Raw genomic sequence first — 19708 nt, 5'->3', positions numbered from 1 at the left:
AAGGAGGCATAAAATGCTAATGTTTAAACAAAGAAGCATATATGGATATAAAATAGTATTGTTACTCACGTACCCGAAGTTAGGAACATGCCCCACGGGGGGTGTATATATGTAGTTGCTGGTGATGATAATGCTGAGTATGAATCATTGGGTATGATTAGGTATACATATAAGAAAGGGGGGTATTTTCAAATAATAGCAATAGGTACAGTAATACATACCTAAGGTTTGAAGTAGTATTTTATACTCTTGTTAGGGGTAGCACAATTATAATGATTATAATATAATATTGATTATAATATAATAAATAAATAAATATAATTATCATGCCTGGGAGTTAATCCTAAGAATTACAGGCCCACAATATAAACAAAAATTTTTATGCAAAAAAAATTGGGATCACTTTTTGCATCTAAAAACTGACAGAATTAGAACGCTATGGGGGTTAAAGTTAAAGCTATGAGTAAAGATAAAGTTTGTTTTTCCTCTCTTGGTGTCTTATTATAAGTTCATATCTTGGTTGCCCCCTTGGAAAGTACATAAAGTGAAAAATAAGAACAAGAAAGCAGGGATTTTCTTTGCGATAAAACAAAATTATTGTATTAATTATATATAATACCAATACATTTCCAACAGTTTTGGTGTACATGGTACAAAAGTTTGGATCTGTCCCATTAACATCTTAGTATTATCGACCCTCCATCTAGATAGAATGTTTTCTATACTTTTAGCAAAAAATATGGTTTAAACCTGAGACATTTCGCCGATTGGTTTCTTCAGGAAAGAGATTGTGACTGTTAGCGAGAACTGTACAATAGACCACAGAAGGTTCAAAGAAATTTTGTTATAAAAAGATATATAGTATTCATTGCAATCATATAGTAGTTGAATTTTCTATCCTGGATCCAACTCTCTGCACACTTCAGGGTCCAGGTCATGTGACTCTCGATCAGCTGCTCCCTTCCCTCAGAGGACTAGGGTGTTTCGCAGACGCACTCCCGCTTCTGGCAGGCATGTGAACAACAGCTGAGACTGTCTCACCACCAGTACTCTTTCTGTTGGTAAATTTGGTGTCTGCGGCTCACATGACCCACACTGATTACGTGTAGGGATGAGCGAGCCAATTTTTTTAAAATTTGTAGGGGAGAATGGCCTTTGTAAATTCCACCGGCGAGACCGAATTTTTGGGACCTGCATGACCAATTAGGAGAGCGGAGCTGTCAGCTCCGCTCCCCTGATTGCTCTTGCAGCCCTTTACTAGTTGTATGTGTTCCTGTATAGAGTTTCTCTGTCCAAGAACACAGGAGTCCCGTGTTCCTGGATAGAGAAACTCTATCTAGGAACACATACTACAGGGCAGGTTGCCCTCTTTCTGACCTGTAGTGCCCGGGGATCGCTCACTGACAAAAGGATTCCCAAAGCTGTATTTATGAATGCAGCCGTGATAATCCTCCTTTAGTGATTTCCCATTGTTCCAAACCCATCAGAACTTCGAGGAAATTTTTCCGAGAATGCCAGAGGCATTCGCTCATCTCTAATCACATGACATTCTATTTTTAGGGATGTGACTTGGCAACAGGAAGTTGCTCTGGCACTACGTTTCGGTTCCTGTTAGTTAGCAGTCACCTGCCTTGTCAGGCACAGGGGCCACAACCTGGCAGTAGCCCACCGCACAACAACCTCACCTCTGGAGGCTCTGGAGAAGACCGAGCTAACGCTTTAACCCTGCCCCCCGTGCACGTCTCCACCCACGTGGAGCTGGGACACCATGATAATGGGACAGACCCAAACTCTTGTACCATGTAAACCATAATGTTGGAAATTTATTTATGAATATAATTTATGTTATATATAATTAGTACAATTAATTTTGTTTTGTTGCAAATAATACCCCTGCTTTCTTGTTCTTATTTGTCACTTTTTTTTTAAAAGTAAATACAACAGACTGTTGATCCAGGGAACATGTAATTGCATATTTGCATCAGGGAGGAATTTTTCCCCTGTTGGAGTGAGTTGTACTATGCTTTATAAAAAAAAAAATCTAAATTTACTGATGGAAAAATTTAATTTTATTGAAAATTGTAACGTACATTGAATGTGCCAATCAATTAGGAAAATTAGAGCAAATCTGAGCATCTAAGCATCTGGCAGATGCTATATTAAAATAGGACAGGACACACGAATGTTTGAAGGTTTTATTTTTATTAGGCAATCTTACAGAAATATATATTATTTTGACTTTTACATTTAAATGCAAATCGATTTGGAAAACTGGGGGCCCACTGAGCTACCCTGTCATGTGGAAAAGACTTCCTTTTAAAATTGATTGTGTTTTCAAATACGGTTGATATAACCAGCTATAAAAAAAAAAAAAAAACCTAGATTAATAATCCTTCCAATATGATACATACCAAAGGAAAAAAATAGCAATGTCTAGTACCCTCATCCCTATCTTTTACATATTGTATATAAATATATCATTTCCAATATTATTGCCCTTCATACCATTATTTACAATGAGATTAATCAAAATCATATGTTTATATCTTATATATTTATTAGTTGCGAATAAATGCTAAAATGCCCCCCCCCCCAAAAAAAAATTCCTGTAAGAATAGAATACATAACCCAGTTTTAGAGTTTTACACTGTTTTTCTTAAATGTGTTATATTTTTACATTATTGTGAACTAAAACATTATCTGATATTTAAACAAGGCCTAAAATATATGAACAAAATCTAGTTAGAGTGTATTTGGTATGTATTTATTAAAAAAATGATCCAGAACATATCTGATGGTGGCAAAAGTAATTAAATCCTTAGGATTAACGTATAATTAACGTGAAATTAGTCCCCTCTTTTCAATCAATGGGATGACAATCAGGTATGAATGAGAGACCCGGTTTTGTTTAAGGAATAGGGATCCAGAAAAGCCTGATACACATACAAAATATTTGTGGATGTGAATCATGACTCGGTGTCAGAAGATCTTGGAAATAATCGGTAATGTCCAAAAAGCTGGAAATGGTTACAAGACAATTTCTAAAGAGTTTGGACTCCACCAATTACCTGATTGTGTACACATAAAGGAAATTCAAGACCGTAGGTACCTTAGCCAGAAATGGTCGACCATTAAAGGTAACTTCAACTGCAAGGCATGAAATAGTCTGCAAGGTTACAAAGGAAATCAGGGTGACTTCTAAGCAACTGAAGGCCCGTCTCACATTGGCCAATGTTAATGTTCATGAGTCCATCATCAGGAAAACACACAAAAGCAATCGTGTGTATGGCTGGGTAGAAAGCCACTGTTCTCTCTTAAAAAAATGCTGATTGTCTACAGTGTGTTCTCATCTCCATGGCATGTTTCATTGGAAAATGTGTATTTTGTTATATTACAAATCTACAAATATATATTACAAATATATTACAAATCACACATTTGTTTGATGTTTGTAGCAACACAAGATTATACAATCAAGTCTCTCTAAGGACCCTAAAGGACCATAAAGTTTTCAAGGGAGCTCCAGCAAGTCCACAATATCAATCTGAGACTTTCCATTTTTGTATTGTTACACGAACAATGCTAATATTAGTTCCATGCAATATCTGATATACTCCACATGTAAATTTGAATAATAAAAGTTAAGTTTTTATCTGTATCTGTTAATGTGCCTAAAAACAAAGCCTTACTTCTTTTTTTCCTTAGTCTTTGCTTAAGTGATCGGAATATTTGATCTTTGGTATGCGAATACCAGAAATACAGAGAGCTGATAACTTTAGCTATACTGTTCCTAGTTATGTTTACTACAGAGAAACATCCCCATACAGTACGTTTTGAAAAGCATAAAGTGGAATGTATTAAAATATGGTTTGTGGTTGTGCATAATGTTGGTGTTCGAATTCAGGTTGTCCTTATATTCGCCCCCTATAATCGACCCGAATATGGCTGTTTGAATTCGTATAGACCTGACCCGAAAAACACGGGATTCGACTTTGCAAATTTGTGTGTAAAAAATGTGTTAAAAAACGTCTTTAATGTAAAGTAATTTATTGAATGTGTGTGATTTCAGTAACTTTTATTTTTTTACAGCTTATCCCACAATGACAGGATGATTCCCACAGCTGCACAGCCGTCAGAATCCTCATGTCAGTGTGAGATCCCCAGGCACTAAAGGTTAAACGGGGACAAGTCTCCCAATTCCTCACCTCTAGTGCTCTGTGATTGGCTGAGGAAAGATAAACCCTTATGACAGCTCAAGCGTCATCAAAATGTATCCTTTTCCAGCCAATCACAGAGCACTAGAGTTGAATGAATGGAGAGACTTGTCCCCATTTAGCCTCAAGTGCCCGGGGAACCCGTGGGATTACTGTGTTCTTGGATAGTGAATCTCTATCCAAGAACACACACTATAGTTATGCTAGGGCTGCAAGAGCAATCAGGGGAGCGGAGCTGTAAACTCCGCTTGCCTGATTGCTCTTGTAGTTCTACAAAGTCCCGAAAAATAACCCAAATTTTCCCCCCCATTGACTTTAAGGGTGTTTGAATTTGGTGTTCGATCACCCGAACAATATCGGCCTTTAACATCGAATAGCTGTGGAATCGAATAGTGAGATTATCAACCAAAACTAGTTGTCACCCTAAGAGCAAGAGTGATGCACTCAAAAATTAACAGGTGAAAAAAAGGCCCTTTTTAATTTTGTGGTTTAAAACTATACTGTTAGTTTCTCACAGATTCAAAGCAACTGCTGATATGTACCCGAGAGATGCAAACTGCGCCACGGGCTACTCAATGGCTCAGAATTTAGCCCTCTGGCCTTTGCAGTGCTGGGTCCCAGATTTGAATCTCGGCCAGGAAGCTATCTGCATGGAGTTTGCAGGTTCTTCCTGTGTTTGCGTGGGTTTCCTCTGGGCACTCTGGTTTCCTCTGGGCACTCTGGTTTCCTCTAACCTTCCAAAAACATACAGTTAGGTTTATTGGTTTCCTCTAAAAATTGACCTTAGACTGTATTAAATACATATGGTAGGGACATTAGATTGTGAGCTCCAGCTGAGGAAAAGTGAGAACATGGCCAATGCAATGTGTAGCTTCCAGGAACCCCTTTGTGACCCATAGCGCCTCTTAGAAGCTCCATGTTTCCAAGAATGACAAGACTCATTGTAGATTTTTAGTATTTATCCAGTATTTTTTAGTATTTATCTAACAAACAGCAGTAAATTTAGTAAGAAATCAGAAAGTGACTTCACACTGTACTGCTTTGTGACCCTCGAGGACTGGAGTTACCTCCTGTAACCCTCCAGTAATGAAGATTTAAGGTCTAAAGTCTATCAAATGACTTAAAGCAGAATTTTAATTTAATAAAATAAAAAAAAAAAATAACATTCAGCGTTACTTCCAAGGAGCCCTTGGATTGAATCCATCCATAATCCAGGTCCAGAAAGTCTTCTACTAACATGGTGAATAAAAAATGAACTGGACTCTCAACTATACCTTTAGTGCTCTTTTAACAAACCTACTACTGGTAATCCAGGGACCTCCTTTTTAGATCAATCAGAGAAACGTCTCTTAGCTAATATAAAAATAGCTCTAATACTGATCAAAATCCAGATCTTATACTCCTCAAAAATATATGTAAATATAATGCAGAAATTTGAATATTGCAGAAGGATGTTAGCAATAATGGATGAGCAAAATTGCTTTGCCTACATTTTCAAAAACAAACTTGTCCTAAGCAAAGACTTTTTCACTTATTTAAAAGACAATTCCTTTAAGACATCTTCTAAACCACCAAATCTTCTGTTTTTGTGTTGGTAAAAATATCACAGCTATCATAGTCACCAATGACTATATTTCCATCTCTCTCTCCTCTGAGGCCTGACAAAATGAGGATTGTGGCTGTGAGTTTTGTGAATGATCAGCGTCAGAGAGGAGAGATGAGACTGGTGCACTATGCGTATGAGACCTGCAGTCCTTTAATATAGCGCACCCTGGAAGTACAGGAGCTGTACTATTGCCGACAAGGGAACTGACTTTTGATGTAGAGGAAAGGTGAACTGCTTTGCTCTAGGTAAAGTTGTTTTTGCCACAATACAGCTTTAAGTGAGTTTTATGGATGCAATGTGCTTGAAATTGGCTCTGACAGTTATTATGTATACTGGACCCTAGACTGGAGTATTTATACTGGACCTATTCTTGTGCACAAAATGGCCACCAGTGCAAATTAACATTATTTAAGGTAATTGCAAGCTGAGACATTGTTCTTTGCAACTTTTTTTTTTTTTTTAATTATTTGTTGGCCTTAATTTAATAAACTTGTCAGTAACTGTCTCTGCATGGATTTGAACTCTGCTCTACTTGCTTTTAGACTTTTACCTTGCACTGAGCCTTTTGGCAACTGGAGTGATCTTTGCTTAGTGGTTCCTGGATCCTACTTCTACCTATTTCTGTTCCTGTTACCAATTGAAATGATTGTCTTTGTATTTAAACCCTGAAGTTTCCTGTTCCCTCTGGCTGTTTATTTTGCTTCATCGTACATCGTACGTCCTTCATCGTATCTCATTCACCGACTACTTTGAGCTATTGGTGTAAAACTCATTTTGGACTTTGGCATTGATCTGTTGGATTTCTGGAATGGCCAGTCTCCTGCTGATATCTACTGACTACTCATTCATTTGTTTTTCCAATCATTGGCTGCTGGTTCCATTCCATGTGTGTATACTCCTGATGAAACCCTTCTTAGTTTGTTTCTCTTGGGGATGTTTCACCCTAATTTTCTGACCCCTTCCACTGCCACTGTTTTGGATCTTGCCACTTTACCTCTTTATGGTGCACTGCAAAGTCTTACACATAAGCACATTGAAGACAGTGATTTAGGTGAAAGCACCAGGTGACCTTTATTAATAATAGTACTTGTAAAGCAAAGTAAGCACTCCATCAAAATGCCATCAAAATGCAAAAGAAAACATAATATACAACAAAAACTATAGCAGAATTATGAAAACTAGATACATGATAAAATGACGGTACAAACCATTGAAGAAACAAGATCAAACAAATCTGCAATAAAGGTGTGCAATCAAACAATTTCATTTAGTTCTAAAAGAATTAAAAAAAAAACAAATGACCAAACAAGACACTTCATTTTTAGTGCGAATTGGGCAGTCAGTGCCTGCTTTATATATTACAAATAGGAATATTATCATTCTAATTCCCTGTAAACATTGAGCCTGACAAGGAATAGGAGTATGCACTGACTGGCGATAGTCAGGGCCTAGAACTGCCCTAATGCCACCAGCCAAGAAGAACTCTAACCATCATATGAGCAGTCCAAAAATGAACCAATACACGTCTGGGCATCATAAGTTGTGAATGTTGTTACCCTATACATAATAAAAGTATAAAATCCAGGATATCCTAGGTTCGCCAAGGTTTTATTAATACACTACAATAAAAATTAGATTGAAATGTATTTCTTTGATTGTAATGATTATATTAGTATTATAACCTTTGTTATATAATTATGTATTTATCCTCACATCTTCAAACTGTACTAATTAAGTATGGAATATGCTTACATTTGTACACATAGGGTAAATGCTGCTATATCTCTGTTGTCTATTTAAAATAAAAAGACTGAATTATTTTTTTTTTTAGCCAGGGATCACCTCATCAGACACTCTAGAGCAAAGTCCAGAAACTTTTTGATTGAAGAAGCAGTAAATTCTGCAATGGACAATCCAGAAGAAGCGATTTCCTAGTTTTGTTGCAATGTAAATGAGCAAATCTGAATGTAGGACTGGAAAAATGTTCAATAAAAAAAAGCAACCATAAAGCATTAAATAACCTCAAATATCCTTCTGTTATAATTGCTAAAAAATACAAAGCCCAAATCAAGAAAGAGACTTCCGTATACTTCATTGTCCTGCGGTAGGCACCTGTACTGCTTGTTACATTTCCACAATTCCTCTACTCATGTGTAAAGCAAGTGAAAATATGAGAAAGGCTGAGGCTATGAGGATTATCAGAAGTGGGACACTATTCCACAGTAGATTAAAATGTGACATCACCTTCATCTTCATTTTATAGCTTGATATGTAACTTTCTGTAGAATTGCTGACAAACCTATAAATATATAAATGAGTATCCCGCAGACAACAGCACAGATGTAACAATCATGTAGATGAGCCTCCTAGATATGATGGCCTTCAGACGTAGAAAGAAGACAATGTGAAAGGTGAAGATCTTGAAATAGATGGAGTATAGGGTTGAGAAGCAGATGTTGGAAAAGCCTGCGAAATGTAAAATAAAGGAAAGCAATACAGAAAACCTTTTAAGGGTCTCTGAAATCTAAAACATTGAAAAAAAAATACAACAGGCAGGTAGTGTTAAAGACAGCTTTTGATAGCTCCAGAGCGCTGATAATTTTATCTGCCTCAGTCATTGCTCTTCCCTTCATCCTGTCTACGACATTCACAGCTACAATGAATGATTGTATCAGAAGTCCGATTTTCTAAAAGTCATTTTCTATTTGTTAGCAAATATTTTCAGTTTTGGATCAGATCCATTCCAGGTTTGCTGGAACACCCAGCTTCACTGATGAACATGTTTTTTCTCCAGCCTTGGAGAACTTCAGTAAATCAGGGCCATTGTAAGAAATACAATTTTGTGAAGTTATAAGTGGCTGTTAGTCACCTGAAAAGATATTATTCTTTCTCCAGTCTACTCTTGCTCCAAAGTACAAGCAAAGGACATTAAATATATTCAAGGTTTCCTGTAAATTAAGGCTTCCCACTAAATCCACTGGTTGAATGCCTTTTTCGCCTTAGGACACTTGGATATTGTTGTACCTCAACTGATTTGCACCATCTTCTAACCTCTTGGTTAGAAGAATGTTCTTCTACCTCATGGTGGAGAGACATTAAAGATCTTAGACATTAAATATATTAGCAAACTATGTATTTTTAAGTGTTATTCACAATAGTATCTTGGTGTACACTTGGTTAAAGTCAGCTTACTCATTAAATAAGATGAAATATCCATTTACAATGGGATTATTCACTTTACCATATAAGCACCCTATATTTCTTTGGTAAAACAACCCAAATAGTACGCCTGCTAGGACGGACAGCTAGATGGGGATGCTCTGTAAGAGGCCATCCTATGCTAATTCCTCTGGCATCCCTCCAACCTGAGAGAGGCATGGGGCCTGCCCTGATATGGAGCTCCCAGATGGCAATCTGTCCCGCTGGTTAGTGGACCAAGTGGGGAACCCTTGGTCTGGCCCTCAGGTCTTGAGAAGAGGCCTGATCAGATCAGGTGTCTCACTAAAACAAATAAAAAGGCTGTGGGACTCCGCATTTCACGAGGACGCCAGGGGCTGTGGATAGGGCTAAAGGTGCTGTAGGTGACTCTCGGGCTGTGAAAGTATCTAGGGGACCGTGGAGGGAGTGTTGATAGGGCTGAGACAGATTGTAGGTGGACAGATGTCTGAGGATGAGGCTGGTTGAGCTCTGAAAGCCACTTGGGGTTGTCCAGAGAGCAATCAATCACTACAGGTGGCTGTAGGGTTTGTGAGGCACTGCAAAGAGACTACAGATGACTGATGAGATGTGGATGAGCCTGGTACACACTAAAGATATGTAGAGGAAGGTAGAGGGGGTTGGCGGAACTTTAGGTGGCAGGTGGACCATGAAAGGGACCAGTAAGATCACTAGGTAGACCTAGGAGTGTTGGAAGATGGAGGGAGGGATTTTTGACACTGCAGGTGACTAAAGTGGACTCCAATGTGCTCAGGACTATGCAGAGAATTAGGAAGCAATTTAGTGGGAATTGGGGAGCTGTGTATGGGATTGGGAGAAAGTGCAGGTGGCAGGAAACTATGAAAGAGGTTACAGGCACTGAAAAGGGGTCTAGAACATTGTGAGACACTAAAGATAGTTTTAAAAGGGACCATGGTAAGAACTAGTGGGACATATTTCAATATCTGATTCAGGATGTTGATTTGTCAATACTCCATAGTGCCAGGAAATACAACTGTAATTATTTTGTAACGTCCTGGAATAAGCCCTTATAAGTGATCCACCAACCATGCAGGGTATATTTTCCGAAAGTGTAGGTATGACATCTAATTGTGTATATTAAAAGCAATAAGTTCCCCAATAGACAATCCTGAAGAACTGATTTCTAAGATTTGTTGCTGCATTAATTACCAACAACAGAAAGGAAAGCTATTGTATCCAATAAATGCATACATGACCCAGTCATACACACACCCACACAATCTAAAATAATTATGCCCCCAAGTACAGTATATTAGGATATATTTTCTAATTCCACCGACTCCCTATTGTTGGATTTGGAATTCTTTTTCTTGAGAAAGCAATCATTTCCACATAAGACAATCCTGAAGAACTGATTTCTAAGTTTTGTTGCTGCATAAATTAACGAAAGAGAAAGTAGAGCTGGAAAAATGTTCATTAAAAAAGAGAATGTTATTCTTTCTAATAAATACATAGATGATCTGATCATATATGTAGTAATATACAAAACCCAGAACAGCAATGAGATGACTGTGAATCTCATAATCCTCCGATAGATGTATGTACTGCTTCCTACATTCCCATACTTGTTCATTTTACTAAAGTGGAAACCAAGCAAAAGAAGAAAAAGAACTGAACCTATGATGACCAAAAGAATTGGAGGAATATTCCAGATCATAACAAAGGAAGACTGTATCTTCTTTTTTTCAGAGTCTGAAATGCCATGTTGTGTTGAATCCATGATAAAAGTAGAAGAAGTAATAAAGATATACATGAATGAGTATAATAAAGACAATGGCAAAGAGGCAATGATCAGGTAGACAACTCTCTGTGATATGATGGCTTTCAGTTGTAAGAAGAAGAAATTGTGAGAGGTGGATATCTTGGTGTAGAAGAAGAAGGAGAGCAGGGATGATAAGTACATGCTGGAGAAAGATGAGGACTTTGCAGTAAAAAACATAATGGTATAAAATATATTTGGAAGCCGATAGAATGGAATAGAAAGCATTAAGAATGAAGTGTGCAAGAAGATCCTGGAGATCCCGATGGAGGTGATAATTTTATCAGCACTTGTTAACAATCTTCCTTTCTTCCATTCAATAAAATACACAGCCACAATAAATAATTGTATCATTAGTCCTGGCAATATTATTGTAGGTGTGGCAGTTTTAAAAAAATATTCCAATACAATAATTTTGTACTCTGTAGAATTTTCCATCTTTGCAATTGGACACAAGAGTCGTCTTTATAAAAATGATAGAAAGTATTGTGAGTAAGGAAATAAAATGACTTTGTAATGCAAATGGAAACAGGAAGAAACTGGCCCAGTCAATCTTTATACAAATCAAGTTGAAGAAAGATTTGAATAAATAAAATGCATGTGTACTGGTACTGTTGTTCTGGTAATTATAATATTTAAAACACAGAATGGGAAAATTATGTTTGTTCTGAACATCTAGGTAAACCAAAACTACAGCCCAAAAATAAAAAAAATAAGCGCAGAGAGGGCCTTTTCCATAGGGTATAGGTGATGTCTCATTTGCAATAAAATAAACTTACCTGCTTGATCACAATTATTCTTTTTTTATTTTCTTTTTTTTTTACATTTAATTGTCCTTGTTCTGTCATGGGTGCCATCTTGATTGGCATTGGTGGATACTTACTGCTGCCTGATGACGGCATTTCTTAATCTTATATTTAACTTTAAATTTTTCAGCCTCCAATACAAAGCTCACTCCCACGAGAATTATTATAGGAAGGTATGTTCCTCACTAATATCATTATTTTTATGACATTTCTAAATATATATATTATAAATATTTCTTCTATATATATCATATTTACATGACATATTCAATTGGATACAATTTTATTTTTCCTAGGCTTTAGACATTCATATTTAACAGACCTGTTCATGAAACTAAAACCAACTCCTGTACCATAATATTTAAATGTGAGTGTTTGCTCATGTAGCCTACTAATGTTTAGAAATCTTGTTTCTCCACCTCTTATCTTCCTGATATATAATAACACTGATATTATCTATTTTTTAATATATTCTCTAATAGATGTATGCGAAGGGCCTCACATAAAAGTGGAGACGTTCTCTGTACCCCTTAATATTCAAAGGATCAGTCATCACTAACGTTTCTACAGAACCTGTCATCCTAATTTCATTATCACAGCCAACCTAGAAGTAAGATTTACCTCTACTTATCTTATACTGGTAACCGTTTACAAACAACTATAAGTGGTTTATGTTAGTACTGATTGCTTTAACTCGTCACCTTTATCTGTTTTGATTTAGATCGTATATTTTCATCCATAATTTTTAACTCTTTTATTATTAATGTGCTAATATTCAGCCACATTTATCCCATTACTATTAGATAAAAAAGATATTTACATATGATTTAATACATTGTTCTAAAAGAATAATTTTATTTGGTCATAAACAGCTTTGGTCACCAAATCCCCTGAAGAAGCCTTCTGGGTGAAACATGTCGGTTTTTCCAGACAAAATTTGCAAAGAGTTCTGTACTTGATGTGATATGATATGATGTGATATTACAAAAAGTTACGTGTTACCAACTAGCACATGAGGTACTATGTTAGCTGATAAATTAGTTTAGTTGGTCTAGTTGGTTTATTTAAAGTTTACATGCTTTGAAGAAATATTATATTGATCTTTTTTTTTAAAACAATACTGCCTTTAAAGTCTGTCTTTTTTTCTCTCTCTCTCTCTCTTTATGTAATATAGTCATACCATGCAGACTAGGCAATTGTATCGTAATATTCAACTATTTAGGACCTACCTTTTGGTTAAAACTTTCTGTTAGCTAACTACCTTGTTTGAGCTAACATCTGTCTGCGTGTCCTATGTCATCCACTCTGACTGCCATATGAAGTGTTGTGTGCATTTGTGTACCAGGTACATCTCCCTGTATTGGTCTGTCCTGTATTTCACATGGACTCACTGTACAAATTTGAATTTGGCCATACTAGTATCCGTTCCATACCCCTTTGTTCCAGCTGCCACATTGATATATATTGACCTACCACCTACTACCCTACTACCCTCTCTCCTACCCTGGTTCCCTTGATCTCCCAAATTCCATTATAATTGATTCAGTTCAGCCATAGCAGGGTCCAAAGCCCATCTACTTAAAAGATCAGGCACAGTCATGTGGGGCCCTGGAATGCCAGATTTGTCTGCAATAAGCTAATCTCTATTCACAACCTTCTCCTAATACAATCTCTCAACTTCCTTTCACTGAAATTTGGCTTTCATCCTTGGACCTTTGCCTTTGCTGTTGCTCTCTCCTATGGAGGCCTGCACTTTACACATACCCCCAGACCTGGCAACAAAGTAGGGGGTGGTGTGGGTCTCCTTCTGTCACCCAACTGTACATACAGAGTTCTTTCTTCCCCACCCTCTCTCATTTTTACCTCATTTGAAGTAAAATCCATCCATCTTTTCTGCCCCCAACCCCTCATTATTGCTGTTGTCTAATGCCCCCCCTGGTCCAATCTGCCAACTTTTCTATAACTTTGACTCCTGGCTCCCACTCATCCTTTGTGATTTTAATGTTGCAGTGGATGAGCCCAAACACCCTTCCTCAGCAAAACTGCTCTCTATTGCCTCCTCTTTTACGCTAACACAGAACATAAATGGCCCCATGCACATTGCGGGACACACATTAAACCTGGTAGTTTTCAAACTCTGCAACCTCATCCATCTTGTCAACTGTTTTCAACTGTTACAGACATTTAAAATGTCTACCAAAGAGCACAAGTGCAAGAAACCTGGGCCTGGTGCTGACTTTATAGGCTACAGAACCAGACTACAACATATTAACATTGCACTCACTCCCGCCAGGCAAATCTTTTTCTTCAGTTTTCTTCACTGTCATATTCATTCAAGTTTCCAATCCACACAGCTACTTTTGAACAAATTACCCCATCCAAAACCCCACACCTGCTACCCCTACAACTACACTCTTTCCGCCCAAGACATGGCCACCTACTTAAAAAAAAATCGTAAAATCAGACCAGATGTCTCTGCTCATTTTACCACTCTAACTATATCCAACGCTTTCACCTGTAAATTATCACTAGCCTGCCTTAGCCGTGTTACTCTGAAAGAAGTCTCCTCTTTCCTCTCATCTTCTCCATCTACTACCTGTCAGCAGTCTACCTGACCCAGTTCTGTCTGATCCACTCCAGGCGCACTCTTCCACCCTGGCCCCTGCACTAACCGAACTATTCAACCCCCCTCATTTGTATTGATATCTTCCCCTCAGCCTTCAGACATGCCATATTTCTCCCTATCCAGAAGAAACCCTCACTAGACCCCTCTCTCGTTTCTAGCTACACTTCTACCTCCTCCCATAAGTTTTTTGAAATTTCTTGAACTGTTAATAATAACACTGTTATTCGGCTCTTCCCTAAGGCACGTTGTCTTGATGTAACCTTCAATTCTGCCCTCTCCTTCACTCCGCACATTCAGAACATTTCCAGTTCCTGATAAAATTACCTGCGCAACATCTTCAGCGTACCAGTTCAGTCTCCAGAGACCAATAAACTCCTTGTACATTCTTATCTCTTGTCTGGACTACTGTAACCTCCTCCTCTCAGGTATTCCACTGACCTGATTCTCTCCTCTACAATCAAATATGAGTATTTGATTGTATTATTTCAAATAATAATCAATATTATTATTATTACCCATTCTTCCCACCACTCCTCTTCTGCTGCCTCTTTTTGCAGTTCCACTTACCTTAGTGACCTGTTAAAAAAATACTTCCCTGGCTGCTCTCTTCGCTTCTCCAATGACCTACTAATAACTTCCTCACTCATAACCTCATCACACTCACAGCTTCAAGACTTTTCTAGATCTGACATGACTCTCTGGAATGGTTTTCCTCATCCTATTTGGCTTGCTCCTACTTTCTGCACATTTAAAAGAGCACTTAAAGCCCATCTTTTCAGACTCATCTACCGGTCTTCTTCTGTCTCTTAAACCATCACTACTCAGTCACCATCCCTAATTCCCATTCCTAATGTGTGCTATGTCTCCCACCTCTTAGATTCAAATTTCTTTTGTGCAGGGTCCTCCCATCCTCCTGTGACATTGTATATGTCTGTCACTTGCAACCCATATTTAATTTACAGAGTTGTGTAATATGTGGGTGCTATTTAAATACTGTTTATTATTATTATTATTATTATTATTTTATTATAGATTTTGACTCAGGCTATCATTGATGCATTTGAATTTTTTTTTTGCTGTAAGGGATGTTACAGGATGGTATTATTGACCCTCTGGGTTTCTAATCCCCCATAGATTTTCTGGCCAACATATTTTTTATATTATATTATATTTTAGTTTATATAACCCAATACCATTATACTGAAACCTTTGAATGTTTTGTAAATTACGTAGTGTTGCAATTTATATTGATGAATTTGTATGGAGACAGCCGATCTATGTATGATACAAAATGTGCAATATAAAAATATTTTACACTATGTCTACTTTTTTTTTTTATGATCATGTCTTCTCTTTTTCTGAAGAAACAGATCAATTTCTAAAAAATGTATCAAGAAGTGGTCCCAATCCTTCTTAGTTCACAACAATGTCTATTTTTGCATAGAATCTCGGACAAAAGACTCAAGGTAGAACCTAAGGAGGTACTTAACGTGCTCTCTTGTGTACCAATTGACTTGGGTAATCCAAAAGCTGGAATGGATCTGGCCCAGGATTGCTATCAAATAACAAATGACTTTAAGAAATCAATTCCAAGTTTGCTGGATCACCCAGGTTCATTGAGGAAAGTGTATCCTCTCCAGCCTTAGAGAGCTTTATTAAATCAGGCCAATTGTATGCATGGCATATTAGGCACTTTGAAGCAAACAGATGTACCAAAAAGATCTTTTAAGGTAAATGAGAAAAAAATGGTTGTTTTTTTGCTTTGACAAGTTATGATTGAGTATAAAAAAAGGAAAATGAAGATACTGCAAATCTGCATGTACCGTTTGAAAAATGAGTGACTAATATATTTTTTTATTAAAATGTATTAGGGATAAATAAAGAAGGAGCTATGCAACACCAAAAACATTAAAATATTTAAATAACAATGTCACCCACAAATGGGGAATTTTAGGCTAAGTTACTAAAACACTTAACACACACAATAATATTAACATATTAAAATTGCATTGAAAAGATAATGTATTAACAGGATCACTGTCCATTACAACCAACTATATGTGTATATACATAAAAAGTGATAAGTGGACAACTATGGATATTTCAGAATCCAAGTTTTACAGCCGTACATTTTCCAATATCAAACTTGAGTGTAATATATATTCAAACCTTAAAAGTCCCATATGTTCCCTGGATTGTTTTCTTCTGTGCAGGACTTCTAATAATAATGTACTATTTGTTGTACTGTTGTATAATGCAAACGGGCCCCTGATGCCACCCCTGGTGTCCCCAAATTGTCTTTCCTCCGCAGATGTCAGAGTGCTGAGATATTCATAGCCAAACATCATTGCAAACCAAGGATATGTTTAAACTTTTCTCAGATGCCATCCTGAACTTAAAGCAAACAATGAGAATTGGGTTCACTAAAATGGCATATGATATTTTATGGTATAATATTTTACGATATCATTTTTTTAATCAACCAACTCCTTTGATTTGGGTTTAGAAGTCTTTCTCTTGGGCAAGAAGAGAGTTCCACAATGGAAAAATCTGAAGAACTGATTTCTTAGTTTCGTTGCTGCGTAGATCAAGCAAATGGAAAGTAGAGATGGAAAAATGTTTATTATAAAAATGAATTCTGTTTTGTCCTCTAATAAATGAAAACATGCTTTAGCCAGATATACCAAAATATACAAACTCCAGGACAGCCAAGAGGCAACTGTAAACCTCATAGTCCTCTGGTAGGTGTCTGTATTGTTTCTTACATTACCATGCTTGTTCATTTTTCTGATGTGAAAACCAAGCAAAATAATAAGGAGAGCTGAGGCTATGAAGACCAGAAAAAGAGGGGGGGTATTCCACAATATATTATAATATGACAGTATGTTCTCCTGTCCATAGTCTGATATGTTGTGTTGTGTTGGATTTGTCACAAGTGTAAAAGAGTTGATACAAATAAACATGGAGGAGTACACTAAAGACAACAGCACGGAGGCAATAATCAGATAGACAACCCTCCTTAATATGATGGCCTTCAGACATAAGAAGACGTTGTGGAAGGTGGAGATCTTAAAGTAGAAGAAGAAGGAAAGCAGGACTGATAAGTACATGCTGGAAGAGGACGAGGAGTGTGTGATGAATAAAATCACAGTACTACATATCTGAGAAAACTTTGGGAGCTGACAGATTGGAACGTCAATCAATAAGAAAGCAGTGTGAAAGAACATCCTCGATATCCCAATGGAGGTGATAATTTTATCAGCACTTGTTATTGATCTTCCTTTCATCCATTGCATAACATTCACCGCCACAATAAATGATTGTATCATTAGTCCTGCCAATATTATTATAGGTGTGGCAACATCAAAAAAAGATTTCTTCAAATTGATTTTGTAATCCTCTGTACAATTTGCCATCTTTTCAATCCCACACAAAGGCTGTTTCTGTACAAATTACGGAAAGTTTCATGTGTAATAAAGAAAAATTACTTCTTGGAATTCATTATGCAAATGGACAAACGTACACACTGGCCTTGTCAAGCTTTATACAAAAATAAAGAACGAGCATAGATTTGACTAAACAAAATGCTGATTTGCTGGTTGGCATAGGCATCAAAAACATGGGGTGGGCAAATCAGATTGTTTGATGCAAGCCAAAGGGGGTGTTAGGAGTCTGGGGACACGGTATGGAACAATTAGCCGGACCCCAGTAGGCAGAGAAAAGAACAAGTAATCAGAAGATCTCAGTCAGTGCCAAAGTCCAGATAGAGATAAGAACAATTGTTGAGAGCAGTCAGCGAGATCACAGGATGAATCACAATAATCAGGCAATGGGAAAAGGAAACTGCAGGGTTTAAATAGTTTACTGGTTACAGGATCAGGTGAAAGTAATCCGGGAATCACTAAGCAAAGTTCAGGTCAGCTATTACTAGAGTTCAAACATTTACTGAGAGATCCTTCTTTCCCATTAACAATCCTATTTTGCATAAAAGATCCTTTTTAGTTTTTGAGCAGATCATGCTCTAGCAATGACATTCTACCTCCAGAACACATATTGTTTTTTCTTTGTAAGATCCTATCCCAGCACACAAATAAATTGGTCTTTTCCCAGTTAGATCCCACCACCAAGGACACCCATTTGGATTTGCTTTTCTATCCATTAATGACCATTTTATACATTTTAGTAGTGCTATGGACAAGTTATAAGGACATCCTGGACTTCCTGTCCACTGTGTGGTTTTATCATATTTAATATTACATGTATCAGAGAATTATTGCCCCCTGTTCCTTGCTCTGTCCATGTTATTCTACAACACATGCAAACACAAAATAAATAGTAAATATCCTACAAGCAACATTCTACGTGCAAAAAATTACCAGAATCAACAACCTACACAGACCTCAAACATTACCCCGTTCATGAAGGGACACATTTGTTAGTTCCAATAAAATTGTAATTTGGCAAAAAAAAGACAAATTTAAAAAATGATGGAAAGTAGTGTATGTAATGAAAGAAAGGTATTCAAATTTGAAATGCAGGCAGAAAAATGAACACAGTGACCTTGTCGATCTTTATACAAATAAAGAAGATGAAAGACGATTTAACTAAACAAAATGCTCGTATCATCTTTGTTATAAGATATCATTGGGCAAATGAGCTTGTTATTGCAGGTGCTGACATTAAAGTGACCCTGTAGACATGTAAAAAAAAATAAAGAAAGTAGACACAAAAAAGTAAAGAAATAAAAAATAAAATAAGTTAAAAAAAAATAAAGAGCACTTGATGTTATCAGTGTATTATAAAAACACCAATTCGACGTTTCTCATTTGCTGCAAATTCATCAGTGTTTTTTTTTTTTTTTTTTTTTAAGAAAGCTGCAAAACTAAAAAGATTTAAAATGGCATTTAACATATTAAAGCTAATATAAGATCCTGCTAATTGGTTTTACAAATATGTAATTTTGTATGTGATCTCCTGCTAGAAGGTTTGGTAAAAGATACTTTCAACCCTTTGAATGATGCAGTCCTTTACCTAGAGCAGACTGTGCTTGGGAGAATTAAAGAGGACCTATCATAGCATTATTTACATTATATAAAAAGGTGGCTATTTATGTAATGAAGAAAAATATATAAGTAAAATGTTTTTGTAATTTTTTTTTACACTTTTTTTATTGGAGGACCCTGACATCTTCACTGGTGCAGCATTTATGTCATATCTCCAAGACTGTAGAAGATCCTGAACCTAGTTGATTTTACATACTTGGAATGGATCTCTCTAGGATTAAAAACATTTAAAAATTATATGATAAAAGCATAATGCAGACACAAGTGCTCTATCTATTCTATTCAATTTTATCTATTAGTAGACAAAAGGTGGATAACTTTGGATGTCTCAAAATCTAAATGATAGAGGTCAAGTTTATAGTATCTTATATGTCCCAAAATGCGTGTACTATTTATT

General features: G+C 36.7%; 1 protein-coding gene across 1 annotated transcript in view; it reads right to left on the bottom strand.

Annotated features, from left to right (window-relative positions):
• LOC140327980 (uncharacterized) overlaps nt 1–19708 on the bottom strand; it is a 648380-nt gene that overhangs the window by 222262 nt on the left and 406410 nt on the right. Inside the window, exon 4 of the mRNA XM_072407240.1 lies at nt 14899–14914. Within this exon, the coding sequence (XP_072263341.1) occupies nt 14899–14914 (16 nt within the window). The remainder of the gene's footprint in view (nt 1–14898; nt 14915–19708) is intronic.

The sequence above is a fragment of the Pyxicephalus adspersus genome, chromosome 4 (assembly GCF_032062135.1).
Source record: "Pyxicephalus adspersus chromosome 4, UCB_Pads_2.0, whole genome shotgun sequence".
Taxonomy (NCBI): domain Eukaryota; kingdom Metazoa; phylum Chordata; class Amphibia; order Anura; family Pyxicephalidae; genus Pyxicephalus; species Pyxicephalus adspersus.
This window is presented reverse-complemented; position numbering and strand designations above follow the sequence as displayed.